Source organism: Oncorhynchus nerka, linkage group LG14 (assembly GCF_034236695.1).
Source record: "Oncorhynchus nerka isolate Pitt River linkage group LG14, Oner_Uvic_2.0, whole genome shotgun sequence".
Taxonomy (NCBI): Eukaryota; Metazoa; Chordata; class Actinopteri; order Salmoniformes; family Salmonidae; genus Oncorhynchus; species Oncorhynchus nerka.
This window is the reverse complement of record NC_088409.1, coordinates 72,803,685-72,827,045: the sequence shown is the minus strand read 5'-3', so window position 1 is coordinate 72,827,045 and position 23,361 is coordinate 72,803,685. Positions and strand designations below refer to the sequence as shown.

At 42.3% G+C, this 23,361-nt stretch overlaps 1 protein-coding gene across 1 annotated transcript in view; it reads right to left on the bottom strand.

Annotated features, from left to right (window-relative positions):
- Positions 1–5,454: 5,454 nt before the first annotated feature.
- The window catches only part of LOC115141840 (serine/threonine-protein kinase TAO1-like), a 29,991-nt gene continuing 12,084 nt past the window's right edge, over positions 5,455–23,361 (bottom strand). The window contains exons 4-20 of the mRNA XM_029681092.2: positions 22,351–22,452; positions 22,196–22,241; positions 21,998–22,094; positions 21,753–21,866; positions 21,507–21,598; positions 19,373–19,466; positions 19,167–19,248; positions 18,821–18,991; positions 18,156–18,356; positions 17,848–17,988; positions 15,702–15,938; positions 15,439–15,567; positions 14,633–14,836; positions 14,117–14,356; positions 12,811–13,023; positions 11,791–11,973; positions 5,455–11,111 (exon numbers count right to left, since the gene is read on the bottom strand). Coding sequence (XP_029536952.1) covers positions 10,581–11,111; positions 11,791–11,973; positions 12,811–13,023; positions 14,117–14,356; positions 14,633–14,836; positions 15,439–15,567; positions 15,702–15,938; positions 17,848–17,988; positions 18,156–18,356; positions 18,821–18,991; positions 19,167–19,248; positions 19,373–19,466; positions 21,507–21,598; positions 21,753–21,866; positions 21,998–22,094; positions 22,196–22,241; positions 22,351–22,452 — 2,877 coding nt within the window. The 3' untranslated portion in view covers positions 5,455–10,580. The remainder of the gene's footprint in view (positions 11,112–11,790; positions 11,974–12,810; positions 13,024–14,116; positions 14,357–14,632; positions 14,837–15,438; positions 15,568–15,701; positions 15,939–17,847; positions 17,989–18,155; positions 18,357–18,820; positions 18,992–19,166; positions 19,249–19,372; positions 19,467–21,506; positions 21,599–21,752; positions 21,867–21,997; positions 22,095–22,195; positions 22,242–22,350; positions 22,453–23,361) is intronic.

The following is a 23,361-nucleotide window of genomic DNA, read 5'->3' as shown; positions in this document are numbered from 1 at the left end:
TGCTATAGCTCGTGTGTGGATTTGTGGCCGGCAGTGGAACCACAGATAGAACAAAGAGACAGACATTTCACCAGATATATAAATGTGAAGCATCCGGTTAGCTGCAAAATGTATGACCATATTAGAGACACATATTTCCTTCAGATTACACAGACCCACAAAGAATTTGAAAACAAATCCAATTTTGATCAACTCCCATATCTACTGGGTGAAATACCACAGTGTGCCATCACAACAGCAACATTTGTGACCTGTTGCCACAAGGACAACCAGTGAAGAACAAACACTGTTGTAAATATAACCTTATGTTTATTTATTTTTGTACTTCAACTATTTGCACATCATTACAGCATTTAAATGTCTTTATTATTTTGGAACTTTTGTAAGTGTAATGTTTACAGTCTTTTTTTAATTGATTGTTTATTATCTCTTTCACTTGCTTTGGCAATGTAAACATATGTTTCCCATGCCAATACAGCCCTTAAATTGAATTGAAATTGGAAGACCAGTGGCCGGTAGTTGGAGATGGAACAAGATGGATTTTGGCCGACATTTACTCATCAGTGAAACATTTGATCTCAATACAGATTTTTGTTACAAACAGAGTGAACTAAGTTTGGTAGACTTCACCCTTTGACAAAGTTTTTAAAAAAGGCCTTGTTTAGCAGGGGTGCAAAGGCGAATTGTTTGTGCACACGTGCACTTCAGAGTAGACTTTCCCCAAAGAAATATGCAAATGTTTGCTAGAATGCGCCAATAGGATCTTGCTAACTCGTTCTTGGCTCTGCCCACCTCATTGCTTTTTCTGCCCACTATGGCTCATTTGTTCTCATTTGAAACAACGGGCTGTGGTCTATCTTGGTTAACTCATAAAAATCTTTGGTAGTACCATGAACTGCCCCGTATCAATTTATACGATTCTACGTTGGAAAGCAAGATACTAAAATAACACATCACTACCCTCTACTGTATTGGAATATAACATTGAGAAATTATATACCGACCATCAATCTGCAGCAAATCTGAAACTGTTTGAAATAGTAGTACAACAAGCTTGGAAAATGTCTTCAGATGCAAACAAATAAAACCAAATGTACCATTGGTGTCACTGCCCAGTTTAACCCAACATGCCACTTTCCTAAACAAGAAGTCAACATTACAAAGACAAGACTTGTGTTAGGCTATGACTGACATTACAGAAGGATGATCTTCAATGAAGACAATTTAAAAGTTATGAACAGGTACAAGTCAAAAAGTGGAATTCATCTAAGGTTTGTAATAATTTTCCACATTTGCTAGAAGAGCATTCATGACATTATTAGTGTGGTGTGAGCTTTACATCAGCAAAAAAAAAACAGAAAAGCTACAAAAAAGCTACATTCAACATTTTAGTTTGAGCGCAAATGACAAAATACTGATGAGTGCATATTATATTATCGTCATGTTGGAAGATTTCCAAGAGTAAAGTTTTTAATTGAATATGTGTATCATGTCAATAATGTTGTTAGTGTTTTACATAGCAAAACAATCCAGTGACACTCATGTAAGTGCCCAGACTGAAGCAGATTATGTATAGACACAGAGGTGAAAACAAATAAACAAACTAAAATGTGTACAACCATGATAATGTGCAAGTCTACCAAAATGCACAAAAATGACATTGACTATGGACTAAACCTCATGTAAAAATATGTTTTCAAAGCATCTGCCAAGTGTTTTCCCACAATGTTTAACCTATATCACATATTAACACAGACAATGGAAATAGAACATATGTATGATGGTTCATGCTTTGGTGGGGAACACTTAGCTGCCACACTATGTATCTATTCCACAGTTACGGCAGGATCCCCTCCCTGGTTCTTCTTGCCAAGCTGGGTGTCTCTGCCCATATCCAACAACAATCCAACTGCATTCAATGCAGTTTCTTCATGTTGACAATGACCATGCGGTAAATCTAGGAGGGAACCAGGAGCAGGGAGGTAGAAAAAGACTACTGATTCTAATTATTTTATAGGAGCGTCTCAAACATACAGCTCCCATCCTTTTATATCTGGAGAGAACAATCCATTATGTGCTGTTCCTCATATGCTTTCGCTGTCTCAGGTCTGCATCTGTCCAGAGGGATCCACTCTGTGGAAAGGGGACAATGGAGACTTCATTCATGAAAGTGTCAAGAACTCAACCTGATCATGCCCATTCTCTTTGTCAGTATCGGTAAACATATTCTTGCAACGTGCTACATGGTAATAACTATTAATAACAGTATAGTTTTCCATTTCAGATACAAGTTATAGTACTGCATTTCATCTGATCACACCCATGAACAGACAGAAATCAATATTAGGAGTCACCTGCTCAACATGTATAGCATTTGGCCGGGGTCATCTGCAAATACCCTGTAGTAACAGAATGAGAAAGGAAGGTCTGTTTGATACTTCATCTGGATATTTGTAAGACGATTAAGAATCAGCAAGTTGCTTGTGTGTAAAATATGATTAGGTACGCATACCCATCTCCCCAGTGATAAAATGCCTGGTCCTGGTAGAAGATGCATAGGAACAGCCACACGCTTATGGTCTCCACCCAGAAGATTACAAAAATGAACCATAGTGAGGAGACTAGCAGCTCACACACCATCCTGGGGCTTCTACAATGAGAAATAACAGAGAGAGGGGAGTTAAACCATAGGGGAACATAACACTACAGTCCTCTACAGACCAATAGAGAAGGTATTGGTAGGAGCAACATGACTACAGCTAGTCCTAAAGAAAGATAACAATATTAAACAAAATACATTTTAGATATTTATTGCAAACAGGGTTTGGTTTTTGGTTGAAAGCAAGGACATTTCAGGGATTATCAACACTAGTATTCAAGCCCAAACCAAACAAGCAGAATGTTGGTCTTTGCCAACTAACAGATGCCCGAGCTAAGTATGGATGAAAGTTGATCAGCCGTGTTCAGTGAGGGGGTAACTAGCTGATCGCTAACTCTCAATCTGGTGACATGTATCATAACCAGCTAACAAGAAATATTGGAAATAAAGTATCTTACCTTTTAATCGTGATGGGAGCAGATTTAACGGTATCCAAGTCCGTGAATATCAGTGACATTCATGGAGGCAAGCTGTTTAGCTAAACTTGTTTGTTATAGCTAGCTAGCTATTCACAATGCCACAGCTAGCTAGCAATTAGCACCAGCTGACTGGGAGTGTTTTGTATTGTTGGCTAGCTAGAACAGTTAGCTAGCTTGCTTAATAACTAATTTGAGATTTTAATATGGTTTCACTTGATCAAATATAACATTGTATAGCTATTTAGCCAGATAACATGCATGTTTTCGTTGTTCAAGGACAGTTTTGCTTGCATGCTCCAGCAAATGTTACCAGTGAGTTGAGTTTCCGGGAGTCAGAATCCGCAATTACTGCACATAATTTGGGGAGCAAAGATTTGATCAACAAGCACTAGTCTGGGTACCAGTCTTAAACTATCGTGCCAGTCTTAAACTATCATTCCACTCCTCGCCACTCCGTGTGGTAACGTTAGCGATTTCAGTGCCAATAGAAATTTTATTTTAATTTGATAATTTTGTATTTGTATTAGGGTATTGCATTTTCATTTAATATTTTAGAATTTGTAATGCACAGATTGAATATTTGTAACTTGTATTTGAAAAAAAGTCCCCAGCAAGGATAGCTTACTCATAAATAGAGCGTGGTTTTCTAACCACCTCAGTCACATTTCACACCCCTTTGAGCTCATATTCAGAGATTATGGCACCATTATAAAGTGGGTGGTTCGAGCCCTGAATGCTGAATGGCTGACAGCCGTGGTATATTAGACCGTATACCATGGGTATGACAAAACATTTATTTTTACTGCTCTGATTACGTTGATAACCAGTTTATACTAGCAATAATTCACCTTGCGGGTTTGTGATATATGGCCAATTTACCACAGCTAAGGGCTGTCAGGCACTCTGCACTGCGTTGGGCTTAAGAACAGCCATTAGCCGTGGTATATTGGCCATATACCACACCCCTCATGCCTTATTGCTTACATATAACTGACTGGGTTCGAAATCAGGCCTACAACACAACAACAACCCTTTCTGTGGCAAACAGAAGCAGAAGGATCTGTGCACCCCATTTAATGAGTGCAACAGAGGTGGTTTGGAGATCTATGCATGTGATGAGCAACCTAGCCTGAGATCTGGAAACATTATGTGTTAGTTTAACTCTGGTTTTAATGTCTATGGTTTGACTGATGGGGTTCTAACCCAGATCTCCTCTGCACCAGACAATGCAACTTTTCAGGTCTCAGAGTTACTCATCACATGATCTTGGCTTTAGCTCAACAGTCTAACACAGTCTTTATCCAGTCAGTCACATGTTAACCTTATAATGAATACCCTTTCTGAAAGACCTGAAACTAACAACATCTAACAAACTAACACGTCAAACTAACATGTCTTCAGGTCTCAGCACAAGGCAAGGTTCTCATCCGATAAGCATGGATCACCAAACTACACTTTTGATGAGTAACTTTGCTGGATCTTGAAGACTTGTATTAGTGTAGCAGATGGTGATCTGTGAAACTCACTCCTCAGCCTGAAGTGTAACCCCTTGCACAATTGAAGGCCTTTTTGAATAGCATAATGGGTTGAAATGCCTCAAAAGGGCAGTCACGTGTTTATGAGGCAAAGGTCCTGAGTTCGAGTCTCCATACGAGCTGAATCAGGAGGAAACGCTACTCGTTAAGCAAGCAGTGTGTCATCCTTTACATTAACTTATCTCTATAGGCTTTAGCTAAGTGGGCTAACACAGTCTTGTGCCATGCAGGAGACCTGGTTTGAACCCAGTTAGCCACAAGAGCAAGATTAAATAGGGAGTGGAAAGGCTGTCCGTAGAAGGGCTATGACAGCCAGGGCTATTCAACTATATTCTTATCGGGGCCAAAGTGCTTTTTTTTAACACTCCTAACACACCCTGTGATCATCATAGAGGGGAACATTCATGTTCCAGAGTTGTAGCTTTCAGGAACGGGGTTATACCAGGGTTCAAATGCTAGAGACAAATTCATAGAGGGGAACATTCATGTTCCAGAGTTGTAGCTTTCAGGAACGGGGTTATACCAGGGTTCAAATGCTAGAGACAAATTCATAGAGGGGAACATTCATGTTCCAGAGTTGTAGCTTTCAGGAACGGGGTTATACCAGGGTTCAAATGCTAGAGACCAATTCATAGAGGGGAACATTCATGTTCCAGAGTTGTAGCTTTCAGGAATGGGGTTATACCAGGGTTCAAATGCTAGAGACCAATTCATAGGAAGAATAGAAATTCAAGATGCCACATTGGCTTCAAAAACCACCAGAAGCTTCTGATTCTGTAAAAACTACACTTTAAAAAAAATATATATATTTATTATGCTCCAAATTCAAACAGGACACAAGTTATATACTAAAATTACTTTATTACAGCTGATTTCTGTTCAATATTCCTCTGCCAGCACAATAGTAATTATAATACAAACAAAATAGTACATTTGATCCTAGTTTTTATTCTTCTGTTTTATGAATCTTTTTACACATTTCCACTCACTTTTTTGTATTTTTTGTTGTTGAAAATGTATGTATAATCTTCATAATCTTTCAGACATTCAATAACAGGTTTCACAATCTATACATTTTAATACAGGTTATATAAGAGTTGTAGTGGTAATGTTGTGCCAAGGAAGAATACTGACATCCTCATAGAAATGGACCCTCTGTTTTCATAAGTAGCCTGTCACCATCTTTTCAAGCCTCTACATTGGCCATCTGACCAGAACGGCTCATATCATGCGATTTCTAAACATTTCATGCCATCAGCCCAAGCCAAGGGTAATGTTAGGTAACTCTTGAGATGAAACAATGCAGTGGTGTTTGGGCTTGGCAGCTCTGGTATGGCACAGTGTTTGACCAGAGGGAGGACCTCCATTTTTCTTTAGCTTGTTTCTCACTCAGTATCCCATACTTTCAGTCAGTAGGACAAAAGTTGACAACATCAATGTTCAATGATAATTGAAAACATTATTCAGGTTGGTGGAGAAGCCTTGTAAATTATTAAAACAAATATGAATAGAAGTATCTAAGTAGTCTCACAATTTTTTTGGGGGGGGATTATTAACAAAATGGTGTGACGGGTTGGCAATCAATCTCGTATGAGATGAAGTTTCATTGGCGTTTAGTGCTGTCCGGGATCCTTGGGACGTCCCTACCCAAACTTTCACCATTTTAAAATATCAACTTCAATGGGGTAGGAACGTCCCAAGGATCACAGATAGCAAGGACCTTTCATTGGCCTGACATGAACCATTTGCCCGAAAAAGCTGTTGACCTGAACAAGGGCTAGGTCCCAATAATCAGAAATACCGCTCCTTTTTCTCCCCTGGCCACTATTCATAAAAGACTTGTTGGGTATAAGCATTATACTGGTAAATTAACCTATTGAGGCTTTTGACCTCTGTGGTTACAAATGAAAGGAAACAAGAGGTGGAAGGTTTTGGAGAGTATTGGGACACACTCACAGCCCTATGTACTGTAACATAATGAGACCCATGCTTGCTTTTTGGAAAGGACAGTTGGATATGATCCAGAGGCAGATATGGGAGAATTGTAATGGGGGATTAGAGTCTGCAACCATTTAAAACAAACTCCTCCTACGTCTCAAAAAATAAACAAAACTTCCCAGCATCTTTGTGCCCCTGAAATCAAACATGTTTTTGCTGCACAATTGCAGGATCACATTCAACAAGAACAAACAGAATAGTTAATAATCTGGTGGATGTGAATGTAGAAAGGGTGGAATAGGAGAAAACATACCAGAGGTATCAAGACTCACTGCAATGAAAGGCTTCATGAAGGGTGCAATGACTAACAAAGTGTGTGACAGTAAAGGAAAATGACAGTGTAGGCTATGCATGCACAGGAAGCAGTAAGAGTCAGCGTACACACAACCAAGCTCAATTTTCATCAGTTACTTTTACAGACCCTACCAATCTCAACCTTGTTTAATATTTGGTTAGTGTCTGTCAAGTTAAATAATGTTAGTCTTACAGATTATTTGTTATTTTCTTTTTCACAATGCAAGTTTAGTTTTAAAATGTTTAATCTCTTAAATTGTATATATACACACACAACATTTCACCCCACATTAATGAAAAGACAATACATTTCCTAAGATATCTGCATCCCTAGGACTTTTTAAGCCTCGTGGCCTTTTCAATATATATACGTTTTGAAAGTGTTTTAGATTTCCAGATGGAGATAGTTACCCTCATAATAAATGCAGACTTGGTGTGTGAGGGAATGCAGGTTGAGAAAAGAGGGGAACCAAAATGGCATAAACTCACCCCTGAAAAAAAAGCAGTTAGGGGAAAATACCAAAAAGTGGAGAACATGTTCATGGATAGAACCCACTGTAGGTGTCCAAGTAAATAACTACATAAGTGCTTTGCCACCTTTAAAGATGGAATCTGCATTAGGGGAAACTGTGCCACTGCCCACCCCAGCACCTTTGTTATTGTTTTGTGGACAAAACTAATGAGAGGTGCGTTGAGCAGTGTGTGTGTGTGTGTGTGTGGGGGGGGTTAGTTTTTTTTGCAGTAACTTCTTTCTTGTTGTAATATCCCAAATGGACATGGCAGTGTCACCATTAAGGCTTCCAGCTTCAACCACTTTTTAACCACTCACCAACATAAGTGTAGAATGATCATTTAGTGTGAGTGTTATATTTACATGATGAACACCAGTAACAAGTATATGAGCTTCATTAACCTGCCATTGTTACTTTTAGGGTGGTGAGATGAGCTCTTTTTTCCTGATTGCGGAGTTCTTAGTTTTACTCAAGTTGTGGACCATTATCATTTTAAACACTTTGACTGCCTTACATTAACCAGCTCCCACAAACATGTACTCCTTGCCAAGCCTGCTGTTATGGTCAAAAAGAGCCTTCACATAGAGATTAGATTGTTCCTTTTCAAACACATTCTGAAACCATGTTACTTTTTTTTCTACTTATGGAAGCTCTGCTCTACTGTGCCCACTGCTTTCATGTTAAACCTGGCCTGGAAATTTTGTGCAAAAGGTGTTTTTCAACCAAGCATACAATAGAAGTCCTTTAACTAACCCCGTCACCATACTCTATAATCTGTTTTGTTCTTGTCCAACATGAATCCTCCACAGAGTCATAGAAATGTGTCTACATACTGGTAACTCACTTGTAATTAACCCCAGGCATTCAAATCCTGACTCTGTATCGGACTTTAAGGTCAACTATTAGCTAGACTTTTCAACTTCCTCACTTCAACCACATAATACCAACACACTATATGCATCCCTCGGGTTGCTGTGCTTAAAATAAAGTCAAACTACCATCTGTTTTACTGTATACATGTTTTATACTGTATAAAGTGCTTTGACAAGGCAGCAGTATTTAAAGGCACTAAAATAAAATCAACTGATAAATGTCAGGGTTCTTAAAGGCATTACAGAGTCCTTGCTCTTGTATCTGACAATCATGTAGCCCAGCATGAATTATACTGATCCTCCTTCTCGGTCATTCAGCCAACTAAGGTGAAACTCACAATCTGTCATCCTCCGCACAGCAGAGACACCCAGAACCAGCCCTCAAGTACCTGTATGCATGATATTATCACCTTCAGAACTTCTGTTCAACTGATCACTTCACAAACCTCATGATATCGACATCCTTTTCATAGGTACACGAGGACAGATGTACCTCAGGATGAGAGGATCCCAACATCATTTTCATTGAACGATGCCAACATCTGTGCAAACTAAATGGAAACTAGTTTGAAGTGTAATAATTGAATCAATCTGAGCTGAACTAAAACATGCAGGTTTTACACTGAGAATGAATGATCAGTATCAGGGCATAGAAAGGCACCATCTTACTGAGCATTAACATACATATACACTTTGAGCTGTTAGCTAAGCCTTTTGTTTATTATGGCTCTGCCATGTCCCTCTGGTTTTGGCTGATGTAGTAATGCTATGAGAGACACCCACCCACTTGGAAACCCTAAACAGTGAAGATTTGGATCTACTGTAGGTGGGCTATTATGGCCTAAGGAACGGTTGACAATAAGTGAAGACTGCAGCCTAGTGGCCGGCATCACACAGTACAGTAGTACAGAACTGAGTTGAATATGGCCATAGTTGAAGCTATGGTCAGCCTGGCCCCTAACGTTACATCCGAAACAGACAAATAAAACATTCATATTCTGCTTTAGTGTTCTTATTGGCAAATGGATGGATTAGCAGCTTAAACTCCCACAGGGAGGTGTAAAATAAAAATGCAGATCACTAAATGCTGGCAAAATGCTCATTGATATAAAAAGGTTCACTGTCTGTTACTGCTTCTCCAATATATTAAATGTAAACACTGAGCTTTCAAATGGCAAGTGTAACTGAATTTCACAACAAAAATCCTACCTCAATGATATAACCTCTGCTAAAAAAACATATCTTGCTCTTACCAGCTGCAATTCCCCCCAAAATATTTTCTTTCTTAATATAAAAAATAGACAAATAAGAAAAGTTCAACATAATTTGACTAATTCTACAAAACCCTTAGATCCTTATATGTGAAAACTAAAACAAATCCTATCGACAAAATTTCACCACATTCCTGCAACAGGGGTTGATAGTAACTAAGTTGTGAGATGTTTAATAAGAACTGCCTGGCTTAAAATAGGTTTGGCTACAACAACAAAAGCTAGTTTAATGGAAGCTGACCATAATACAAGCCAACAACATTGTGTCCCAGTGTCCCTCACATCCTCAAACCTAAATGATCATTTCAAACCAACCTAAATGACCATTTCAAACCAACTTGAATTTGTTTCAGGTATTGTCAAGCTCTATACAGTATCTGTGCAGTTCTTTAAATCTCTCCCTGTTAAAATCTTTTAGACTGCAAATCATTATTCTGATTTGGAAAGAGAAACAATCTCAGCTATTTAAAATAACCATAAAAACAGGCTGGCATAAGGAGAATAAAAAATATTTAAAAATCAAGTAACTGGATAGATGGGCCAATGTATTATCAAATTTGGAGCAGGGGAATTTCATGGGCTGTCTTAGCTTTGTGATTAATAGACACTACATAAAAAAAATAATTAAAAAGCAGTTAGCAGATGTCAAAAGGCTTTTTGACAGTGGTCTCAGTGGTGGAAGGGGGGCAGTGGCACATATATGTACATGAAAATGATTTCTAAGTGAGAGAAGTGTAAAATAAAGAACGGAGGAAGTATTAAGTGTTGACACTGAATGGTTTCAATAGAAACAGAAGAACTGATCTGTATGTGTGCTAATAAACTGCTGTGTAGAGGGGGTGTGCCTCTTTCAGCCCTTTTGACCTGAGCAACATTTATTTCCACACGCATCCACATCTGTACACAGGACAGGAGAGGAACGAGGGATAGGAGAGAGGGGAGGTGGAGGTGTAGCAGAGCTGAGCCCATGCTGTCCCACTCTGCAGCGCCCTACTCTTACTCTGGTGCTGGGCTGGGAGTCTATGTGTAGGACAGGTGAGACCCATTGGATATCTGAGAGTTGACACTGGTGCTCCTGCTCATAGCCTGCTCACTGCGCCCCCCTGAGGCTGTCCTGCTCAGTGCCTGGGGGCTGTTCTGCACTCCTCCACTGCCTCTGGCCCCCAGGGGCCCTGCCGAGGGGTGGCCCCACGGCTGAGGACACCCGCCTCCCTGCATGCCTTGGCCCCAGGCTTGCTGCATGGGGGACCCTCCCTGACCAGAGTGGTAGTGGTGATGGCTTCCTTGGTGCCCTGACCCTCCACTGCCCCAGTGTAGCCCTTGAGAGGAGCCCCCAGAGTGGTGCTGTGTCTGGGGGTGGGCCCAGCTGCCTGGGGCCCCGGGGAAGCTGTGGCTAAAGGCCTCTGGGGAGAGGTTGGACAGCACCATGTTGTTGAAGCCTAGACGCATGCTCTCCGAGTCGAACGCTTCGATCTCCCTGGCCTGGCGCTCCAGCAGGCTACGGATCCTCTCCGAACGCTCATTCTGAAGAGCCAGCATCTCCTCCTCAATCTGAAGATACACACAGCTGCTCAGTACTATAATATGTTCATTTCAAAATAGCACTGGTTTATCAATAATAACAGCAAACCCTGGAGCTTGAAACTAAATAAAGGCCAAATGTCAATTGAGACTTTTTGCCACTGCATCCCAAATGGCACCCTACATCCCAAATGGCACCCTACATCCCAAATGGCACACTGCATCCCAAATGGCATACTGCATCCCAAATGGCACACTGCATCCCAAATGGCACACTGCATGGCACACTGCATCCCAAATGGCACACTGCATCCCAAATGGCACACTGCATCCCAAATGGCACACTGCATCCCAAATGGCACACTACATCCCAAATGGCACACTGCATCCCAAATGGCACACTGCATCCCAAATGGCACCCTGCATCCCAAATGGCACCCTGCATCCCAAATGGCACCCTGCATCCCAAATGGCACCCTGCATCCCAAATGGCACACTGCATCCCAAATGGCACCCTACATCCCAAATGGCACACTGCATCCCAAATGGCACCCTGCATCCCAAATGGCACCCTACATCCCAAATGGCACCCTATCCACTTAAAAGTGCCCTACATTTGACCACAGTACACTATACAGGGAATAGGGTGCAAATTGAGACGCAACCCATGTTAAAAATATATATATATTCCCAGTATGGAAGATCAGACCTTCTGCTCCAGTAGGGCCCTCCGGAGGGACACTCTCTGCTCCAGGTCCTTCCGCTCACGGTCGTGCTGGGCGTCCGTCTGCATCTTGATCTTGCTCTGGTAGGCGTTGAGTAGCTCCAGCTCCTGTTGCAGCTGCATCCTCAGCACCTGGCACTGAGCCTCCTGAGCCTCATCCAAACGCAGCTAGAGACGAGAGGGAAGCCAGACAGGGGGTCAGTACAATGTTAAGGGATTTTGGCAATAAGGCCCTTTATCTACTTCAACATAAAAAGGAGATCCGCAAACTAGGAGCTCAGATGAAATAATTGAATAACCAATGTTTGGACAGACAAGCTGTCTTCCTCAGGGTATAATGAAAAATTGCAGGTCACTAGTTTATATAGTGTCAAAGGACAGATACAGGTGTCTAATCATGGTCGGGTGTGGCTTGATATCATTGGTTCATTTACAGATATAAATAGAACATATAAAAAACAAATGATAGTATACGATCATAGACAATTTGGCTACATAAGCCTACAAACATTTACAATGAACAGCAAAATCACAAGAATGTCTTCAGATCCTAGTCTACGCTGAGACCGAAGGGACCAAGGGTCTTTAAATTAAAGATTCAGGCAGCTTCTTGTTTTAACAATAAATCGTCGAGGTCACCCCCTCTCCTAGGGAGGGTGATGTGTTCAATGCCGATTTAACGTAGGGACAAAATAGAGTGGTTCGCTTCCAAAAAGTGGGCCACAACTGGGTAGGTTGAGTTTTTGCAGGTGCTGACCTAACATAATCGTTTTGTGTGCTTTCGTCGTAAAGCCTTTTTGAAATCGGACACTGTGGCTGGATTTACAACAAGTTTATCTTTAAAATGGTGTAAAATACTTGTATGTTTGAGGAATTTTAATTAGGAGATTTCTGTTGTTTTGAATTTGGCACCCTGCAATTTCAAAAATGCCTATCATCAGTAGTCAGATTTTTAGAAAAGCATCCCCTCTCCTGCAGTGTTTTTAAAACCCCTGTGTGACTCACAGCCTGTGTGGAGAGCATCTCGTTGATAGAGTGGTCGTACTGCTCAGCCAGGATGGCCAGCTTGCGGGTCTGCTCCTCCTTTAGACGCTTCAGGACAGCCTTGTGGTCAGACTTTGGTGTGCTCTCCAGTAGGTGGTTTCTCAAGGCCTTGAACTGTCTGGTCTGGATCTTACATGTGTCTTGGAACTGTTTCTTAATCTGGAGCTCTTTGGACTGGGACAGAGGGAGGAGGAAGAGAGCACAACAGAACAGTGAGGGGTCAGGTCTGGAGCTCTTTGGACTGGAACAGAGGGAGGGAGGAAGAGAGGACAAACAGAACAGTGAGGGGTCAGGTCTGGAGCTCTTTGGACTGGGATAGAGGACAAACAGAACAGTGAGGGTCAGGTCTGGAACTCTTTGGACTGGGACAGAGGAGAGAGGACAAACAGAACAGTGAGGGGTCAGGTCTGGAACTCTTTGGACTGGGACAGAGGAGAGAGGACAAACAGAACAGTGAGGGGTCAGGTCTGGAACTCTTTGGACTGGGACAGAGGAGAGAGGACAAACAGAACAGTGAAGGTCAGGTCTGGAACTCTTTGGACTGGGACAGAGGAGAGAGGACAAACAGAACAGTGAAGGTCAGGTCTGGAACTCTTTGGACTGGGACAGAGGAGAGAGGACAAACAGAACAGTGAGGGTCAGGTCTGGAACTCTTTGGACTGGGACCGAGGAGAGAGGACAAACAGAACAGTGAGGGTCAGGTCTGGAACTCTTTGGACTGGGACAGAGGAGAGAGGACAAACAGAACAGTGAGGGTCAGGTCTGGAACTCTTTGGACTGGGACAGAGGAGAGAGGACAAACAGAACAGTGAGGGTCAGGTCTGGAACTCTTTGGACTGGGACAGACGAGAGAGGACAAACAGAACAGTGAGGGGTCAGGTCTGGAACTCTTTGGACTGGGACAGAGGAGAGAGGACAAACAGAACAGTGAGGGTCAGGTCTGGAACTCTTTGGACTGGGACAGAGGAGAGAGGACAAACAGAACAGTGAGGGGTCAGGTCTGGAGCTCTTTGGACTGGGATAGAGGAGGGAGGAAGAGAGGACAACAGAACAGTGAGGGGTCAGGTCTGGAGCTCTTTGGACTGGGATAGAGGACGAGAGGACAAACAGAACAGTGAGGGTCAGGTCTGGAACTCTTTGGACTGGGACAGAGGAGAGAGGACAAACAGAACAGTGAGGGGTCAGGTCCCTACATTAAGGCCATTAACGGTAACACAAAACAACAACGGTTTATGGGAATTGTTTGTGTTGGTATGTGTGTGTTCACCTTGAGGCTCTTGGGCTGCTGTCGGACCTCCATGACGTGTTTGCGCCGGAGCTCTCTCTCCCTCCTCTTGTTGTACTCCTGCTGGTTGGTGAGTTCTGTCTGGTGCTGCAGGCGGATCAGCTCAGCCCTCATCTTCTGGATGGTGTTGACCTGGCGGAACTCCAGCTCCTGCATGGACTCATGGTGCCGCAGCAGCATGGCATGCTCCAGGTCCTTCTGCGTCTGACGCTTATTCAGCTCCTACACACAGACGGACAGGCAGGGAGGAACAACCATACAGGTTAGGAGAAACCTGCATTCTTTAAGAGAAAGGGCAGTGTGACAACCAGAGAATGAGGTCACACAGGGTAAAGGTATGGTTACAAAACACATGGAAGTAGGAAAATGAGCAGAACCCACGGCTGAGCCATGGTTACAAAACGAAGCTCGAGAACAGGAAAGGGGGCCCTGTTTGAGGAGAGTGAGAGAGAAACAAGAGACTGTATGAACGAGGAGAGCTGAGTGATTACGGCTGACCTCTCTCACTAGGTCCTGCTCCACGTTATGGCGAGCGATGAGGATCCTCCTCTTGAAGCGTCGACACTCCAGCTCCAGGTAGTGTCTCTGTCTCCTCAGTAGGTTGGCCTCCTCCTCAGCCTGGAAGTGCTGGAAGTTCTCCTTCTGCTTGGACAGCCACTCCTGCTTCTCCTTCTTAGGGGTCGACTGGTTCTCATTCAACTCCTGGGGGAAGAACAAGGACAGAGATTAAAAGGGGAAATCTGCAGTTACTACATCCATTTTTAGACTTCTAAATGAATGATATAAACCCATTCATTCTCGAACATTATAACTTATAAAAGCCTCATGAGCTTAGTTCAACTGTTGTACCCCATCAAAAGCCAAAATATAAGCTTTTTACCTATGTTTGTAAACAAAGTAAATGTAATAACCTCAAAACTGTATAACCTCAAAACATGCTTAAAATTATAATTTTGATATCATGGATGCTCACTCCTTGCATCCATAGCTCTGTCTATGAATTTGAGTGTGGTTACACTTTCTCCAGCCCCATCCCTCAACCTTTAACCAGATCAGTGGCGGGTAGTATGCTTTGTTATCGTTTCAACTGCAGATTGGCACTTTAAGAAATTGTAAATAGGAGCTTGCTGTCCATATTTGCACATTTTCTGTAAAGGTTTGTCTGACATGCTGAGAGGATCATGTTGGCAAACATTTGTGTGTGTCATGTGTTTTTTCATCAAATGATATAGCAATGTTTGATGCCTTGTATACTGTGTATAAAATGTGACCGTTCATCTGTATGACCGCGTGTAATTCTCTACCTCTTTGAGCTGCTCCTTGCGGAGTTTGTACTCTCGTTTCTGGGACTCTAGGAAGCTGTTGAGCTCTTTCTTCTGCTGGCTCTGGATGTGCTGCTGGAACTTCTTCTCATCATTAGTAAAGGTCTTTGCCTGCAGACACACAAAATCAACATTTGAAAACGCCCCCAAAACTTCATTTAAAACAATACCTTTTAACAGTGACCTAGGGAGCAGCAGTAGAATCTAGAGTATGAATGATGGAGTACGTGAGAAAACGACTGTACATCTTTCTCCATGGCGGCCTGGTGCTTCTTAATGAGTTTCTCCATCTCCTGGGCAAAGCTGTTCCTCTGGTTCTCCAGCTCTTTGTCCAGACGGAGCCGGTGTTCGTCCATCTCAGCCTTCACCTTGTTCTCCAGGGCCATCAGCTGCTTCTGGTGCTGCCTCCTCATCCTCTTATAGCCTGACATCTGCTCTCTCAGCTCACTGTCCTGCTCGTGCTCCTTCATCTGACGGGTCACCTGGGGGAAACACAAGGCTTATCACAGAACTCTGAACTCTGCTTATACTCTCCTACAGGAGCAGACACTTAAAGGCCCAATGCAACTGTTTTTTTCTCAATATCAAATCATTTCTGGGTAACAATTAAGTACCTGTTTTAAATTAAAATGCTCAAAAAGAAACCAAAACCTTTTTAGCAAAGAGCAATTTATCAAGCAAAATGTAGCTAGGACTGTCTGGGAGTGGTCTTCTCTTTTTGTTATTTCACCTTTATTTAACCAGGAAGGCCAGTTGAGAACAAGTTCTCATTTACAACTGCTACCTGGCCAAGATAAAACAAAGCAGGTCGACAAAAACAACAACACAGAGTTACACATGGGTAAACAAACGTACAGTCAATAACACAATAGAATCTATATACAGTGTGTGCAAATGTAGTAAGATTAGGCAGGTAAGACAATAAAAAGGCCATAGTGGTGAAATAATTACAATTTAGCATTAACTCTGGAGTGATAGATGTGCAGAAGATGATGTGCAAGTACAGATACTGGGGTGCAAAAGAGCAACCAGAAAAATAACAATATGGGGATGAGGTAGTTGGGTGGGCTATTTACAGATTGGCTGTGTACAGGTACAGTGATCAGTAATCTGCTCTGACAGCTGATGCTTAAAGTTAGTGAGGGAGATATAAGACTTCAGCTTCAGTGATTTTGGCAATTGGTTCCAGTCATTGGCAGCAGGGAACTGGAAAGAAAGGCGGCCAAAGGGGTGTTGGCTTTGGGGATGACCAGTGACATATACCTGCTGGAGTGTGTGCTATGGGTGGGTGTTGCTATGGTGACCAGTGAGCTGAGATAAGGCGGGGCTTTACCTAGCAAAGACTTATAGATGACTTGGAGCCAGTAGGTCTGGCGACGAATATGTAGCGAGGGCCAGCCAATGAGAGCATACAGGTCGCAGTGGTGCGTAGTATATAGGGCTTTGGTTACAAAACGGATGGCACTGTGATAGACTACATCCAATTTGCTGAGTAGAGTGTTGGAGGCTATTTTGTAAATGACATCGCCAAAGTCAAGGATCGGTAGGATAGTCAGTTTTACGAGGTTATGTTTGGCAGCATGAGTGAAGGAGGCTTTGTTGCGAAATAGGAAGCCGATTCTAGATTTAATTTTGAATTGGAGATACTTAATGTGAATCTGGAAGGAGTGTTCACAGTCTCACCAAACACCTAGGTATTTATAATTGTCCACATATTCTAAGTCAGAACCGGCCAGAATAGTGATGCTAGTCGGGCGGATGCGGGCAGCGATCGGTTGAAAAGCATGAATTTAGTTTTACTAGCATTTAAGAGCAGTTGGAGGCCACGGAAGGAGTGTTGTATGGCATTGAAGCTCGTTTGGAGGTTTGTTAACACAGTGTCCAAAGAAGGGCCAGATGTATTCAGAATGGATCAGAGAATCACCAGCAGCAAGAGCAACATCATTGATATATACAGAGAAAAGAGCCGGCCCGAGAATTGGACCCTGTGGCACCCCCATAGAGACTGCCAGAGGTACGGACAACAGGCCCTCCCAATTTGACACCCTGAGTGTGTCTGAGTGGGGGGTGGGAAACTGAATACTAGCTGTTAATGGCAGAGGTTTGAAACTCTCTTTCTTATTGGTCCATTAACTAATTTACCGCCTGGTTATGTCACCAGGCAGGCCAAAACTCCATCCCACCAATACAGGCTGACATTTCTGGCAGTCTTTTCATACAGCTAAAAGGGCATTATAATCATTATCCCAATTTCACAGTATTATTCCAACCTCAGTTTGGAAATGTATATAAAACACTGAAAAATCACGTTTTTGACTGCACTTTAAGGGTCAATTTTAAATCATGTTAACTACAGTACCATTGTATTTCTATGGCTCGATGTGCTCTTACCAGGGAGGCTGTGCGTATTGTGGCAAAGTGCTCGCGGTTGCGGTGGTGTTTTGGCCGTGGAGTGTGAGCAGGGGGAGACTGGGGCTCAGTGAGCGGCCGGCTGTTAGGTTCCGACTCTTCACGATAAGTCGTCTCCTCCTCCTGAGGAAACAAATACAACGCAGTACTTCAACAGCAGAAAAAAATGATTCAAAATCATCTGTAAAAGGCACTAGGAAACACTATAATCACTATGTTGTGTATTTCAATATAATTAAGGCAGTGTACAGTTATTCTGCGGGTCCAGCTCCAAGATCATCTCTACCCACCGGTTTGAGGTGAATGACGGAGCTGTTGGACATGACTGTGTGGTCTCCCTCCATCATGTCCAGTTCGCTCTTGTCATCTCCGGCGTCGGTCAGGCTGTTGACAGAGCTGCTCTGGGAGCTGGCGCTGATCGACATACTGGGGATAGACTGGTTACTGCCAACGCTGCTCACTGTGCCTGTCCTGCCACTCTGCTCCGGTTCCTGGGGACAACGCCATAACAACAGCAAGACACAAGTGAGTGAAATACTTTTTGAATCACAGTAGGATAAACAGGATAAACAGCAACAACTGAATGTTGAGAGAAACAGGCCTCCCCACCAGGCCTCCCTTAACCTAATTATAGTGCATTTAGAGAAACTACTATTAAACTCTTTCCTTGTTTAAAACACAACTAAATCTGCTTCAAGTCTATATGTTGTATTAGTAGGTAATGATTTAATGTGTTGTGGTCCGTTTTTTTTAACTTCTTGCTGAATGTTGTTTGTGTGCTGTTTTCTACCTCATGTACATTGAGTGTGGGAAATGCGCATTTACAAATGAAATATTATCATTATTATTTCTAGCCTACTTAGGGTGTTTTCAAAGACTACAATGGTTCTGGTATAAACCATGCTAATCTCAAACTAAGCTCCACAGGAGAGCAGAGCCAGATTGGGCGACTGACCTCCTCGTCTCCGTCCTGTGCCTCGGCTGCAGGGCCGTTGTGAGCCTCCTGGAAGAGGATCTTCTTCATCTTGCGGTACTGCAGGTTGTCCAACTCCCGCACCGCAACCTTGGTCCTCAGGATCAGGTCCATCAGGACAGAGTCGGGCCGCTCCCGCTGCACAAACGCATGCTGAGAAAGAGAGGGAGGCAGAGGGGACAATCATTTTCTTTTCAGTTGAGGGTGGGTATGATTCACGTTCATTTATTTATTTAACATTCACTCAAAATCAAGTCAACAGAGCCAGCTAGATATGTATTTTTGGCACTGGTAGATCATCATATATAAGATATCTGAGAGATCTTACCTTTAACAGTACCTCCGAGTTGGGCCTGTCTTGGGGGAATTTCTGAAGGCAAGAATCTACAAAGTTTCGGAAGTAATCCGTCCTGAATTGAGAGACGGGGACAAGAAGGAAGAGTTAGTTTCGTTCCCACCATGACACACTTTAAAAGTGGACAAATGCCTTCTCCTACATAATAAAGTCAACTCTGATGAAGCTACATGACGTACCATTCACTTGACTGCAGTGTGGGGCTTTCATTCTGCGCTATGTGATATAAGGCACTCATCGCATTCATATTGAACAGTGGAGGTTTTCTCTCAGCTAGAAACAAAGAGATTAGAGAAAACAATAGCTTACCAAGATCCACTAACAGTAAAACATAACAAGGAGGATTACAGATAGATGTCATATTAAAGTAATAGGAAGACAGACAAAAGATTTACAGTGTCTTCGGAAAGTATTCAGACCCATTGACCTTTTCAAAATGTTGTTAAGTTACAGCCTTATTCTAAAATGTATTCAATTGTTTTTCCCCTCCTCCTCAATCTACACACAATACCCCATAATGACAAAGCAAAAACAGGTTTTTAGAAATGTTTGCTAACTTATTAAACATTAAAAAAAAAAAAACTGAAATATAACATTTACATAAGTATTCAGACCCTTTACTCAGTACTTCGTTGAAGCACCTTTGGCAGCGATTACAGCATCAAGTCTTCTTGGGTATGACGCTACAAGCTTGGCACACCTGTATTGTGCGGCAGGGTAGCCTAGTGGTTAGAGCATTGGACTAGTAACCGAAAGGTTGCAAGCTCGAATCCCTGAGCTGACAAGGTACAAATCTGTCGTTCTGCCCCTGAACAGGCAGTTAACCCACTGTTCCTAGGCCATCATTGAAAATAAGAATTTGTTCTTAACTGACTTGCCTAGTTAAATAGTTAAATAAAAGGTAAAATAGTGGTTAGAGCATTGGACTAGTAACCGAAAGGTTGCAAGTTCGAATCCCTGAGCTGACAAGGTACAAATCTGTCGTTCTGCCCCTGAACAGGCAGTTAACCCACTGTTCCTAGGCCATCATTGAAAATAAGAATTTGTTCTTAACTGACTTGCCTAGTTAAATAGTTAAATAAAAAGGTAAAAATAAAATAAAAAAGTTTCTTGCATACTTCTCTGCAGATCCTCTCAAGCTCTGTCAGGTTGGATGGGGAGCGTTGCTACACTCTCTCCAGATGTTTGATCGGGTTAAAGTCAAGGATATTCAGACTTGTCCTGAAGCCACTCTTGCGTTGTATTGGCTGTGTGCTTAGGGTTGTTGTCCTGTTGGAAGGTGAACCGTTGCCCCAGCCTGAGGTCCTGGAGCAGGTTTTCTGTACTTTGCTCCATTCATCTTTCCCTCGATCCTGACTAGTCTCCCAGTACTTACCACTGAAAAACATCCCCACAGCATGATACTGCCAAGTTTCCTCCAGACGTGACGCTTGGCATTCAGGCCAAAAAGTTCAATATGTGTTTCATCAGAGAGTTTTTAGGTGCCTTTTGGCAAACTCCAAGCGGGCTATCATGTGCCTTTTACTGAGGAATGCCTTCCTTCTGGCCACTCTACCATAAAGGCCTGATTGGTGGAATGCTTCAGAGATGGTTGTCCTTCAAGAAGTTTCTCCCATCTCCACAGAGGAACTCTAAAGCTCTATCAGAGTGACCATTGGGTTCTTGGTCACCTCACGCCCTTCTCCCCTGATTGCTCAGTTTGGCCGGATGGCCAGCTCTAGGAAGAGTCTTGGTGGTTCCAAACTTCTTCCATTTAAGAATGACTTAAGCCACAGTGTTCTTGGGGACCTTCAATGCTGCAGAAATGTTTTGATACTCTTTCCCAGATCTGTTCCTCGACAGATCTCTACGGACAATTCCTGGCTTGGTCTTTGCTCTGACATGCACTGTGAACTGTGGGACCTTATATAGACAGGTGTGTGCCTTTCAAAATCATGTCCAATCAATTGAATTTACCACGGGTAGACTCCAATCAAGTGATCAATGGAAACAGGATGCTCCTGAGCCCAATTGAGTCTCATAGCAAAGGGTCTGAATAATTATGTAAATAAGGTATGTTTTATTTTTAATACATTTGAAAACATTTCTAATAACTGGTTTTCACTTTTTTAAATCCATTTTAGAATAAGGCTGTAACGAAACAAAATGTGGAAAAAGTCAAGGGGTCTGAATACTTTCTGAAGGCTCTGTATTATTCAAACCAGTGTGAAGAAGAAAACCAGATATTGGTTTAAGATATGGAATGAATGAAGGAGAGCATTAAAACAACAGGAGAGCTAGTCTAGAGTTGAGTACATGGACGAGAGAGTTTACCTAATTCAATACAGGTTATTCCCAGAGACCAGATGTCGATCTTCCCATCGTACTGACCTTCGTCCATAGCCAGGATTACCTCTGGGGCCATCCTGAGGAAACATCCCAATTTTAATGACCGGTACACTGCTTTTGATTTGATGGAAAATATTGAATGAGACTGTAGATGGTGCCCCATTTCTAAATTCTTCCCCATATTTCAAACACCATCTATTTTTTCTCGTACATTGGGATTTTGAAACTCACCAATATGGCGTCCCCACAAAAGAGTTGGCTGGCGAGACAATGGAGGCAGAACCAAAATCTGCAAGTTTCACCTGGCCAGGCTCTGTCAGCAAGACGTTCCCTGCCTTGATATCTCTGTCAGACAGACAGAGGAGAGAGATGATGACCTTACAGCTTTGTTCCACAGGCACAGGCACACTCCCTCCCTTAGGGCACAAAGAAGTCAGTCTAGCACGTCCACACATACAGGTATGAGGAGGACTCACCGGTGAATCATGTTGTGGGAATGAAGGTAAGCCAGCCCCTGTAGAGCACCGTGAGTAATCGCTGCTATTTCCATTTCTTGTAAGGGTTTCTTGTGAACTACAGAGGATGTAGAGAGAGAGAGAGAATGAAAGTGCTGCAAATCATGGGGAAAACCACAAAGAAGAACTCGTCTTATAATCTCAAAACTGCCATCTTACCTTCCAGGACATCTGAGGCAGAGCCTAGACAGTACTCCATCACCAGCTACAGAGACAGAAAGAGAAAGAGTGTTATACTGGGCTAAATAATGTACAGTTTCAGAGTATTCACCCTGTTATCATAGCATTATTTTCCATTCAGATAATACTCTTACCCAGGCAGTGTGCTCTCGCAGATAGCATCCTTTATACTCTATGCTGTTTGGGTGCTGTATTCTCTGCAGAAACTTCACCTCCTTGATTATGTCTTGCCATTTCTGTAAGGTAAAAGAGTGGAACAATTACATCATGTTTGCATAACAAGCTTTAAAAAGGACCAATCTCCCAGTATCTTGTTTTGGTAAAAACCTGAGGGATGAGCCTGGAGAAATGTAACCACTCAAATTTATAGACTGACCATCCACGATATCACAATTATAGTTTTAAGCGTGTTGAGGCTATACAGTGTTTGCTTACATTTACAATGTTTACATATACTGGAGTAAAACAAGCTTATATTTTGGGTTCCGATGGGATAATACTGTTGAACTAAGCTCAGATGGCATTTATTTATTTTTGATGTATTTATTATAAGTTATATTGGTTATATACTTCAAGAATCAAGTATATCATTCATGAATAAGTCCAAAAATGGATCTAGCAACTGCAGATTGCTACGGACAGAGATGCAGGCTGGAACTATGTGTTCTACATCCCTTTGAGTTCCACTCTACTTCTTTGGGTTAATGAATTACCCAATCCAGTCATTTTGCCAGATTCAAATCTGATTATCAACTGTTTTTAGACTGAACCCTAGGGAATAGGCCACTGAATGGCAGTTCCACTACTTTAAGCAAATAAGCTTATCTCCAGCAAGATGTTTTAATTCAAAACTGCTGAGTAACACCACAAATCCCTTTGGAGACCAAACCTTACAAAAACTGTAGGTCTAATGCTCCGAACCCACTGAGGACAGGATCTTGAAGGATTAGGCCTTGTTAGAATACATGCTAATGAGCCTTTTCACAGTAAACCAATATTGAGACAGCAAACAACTTCAGCAACAGGCCTCTACTGTGTCAACTCACTGAAGTTGGGTAACCTTTATAACATGAAGCAATTGTTTCCTGGAGAACACGTTTCATCACACCACTGATTAAATAAATTATCATGGGATCAATAGATAT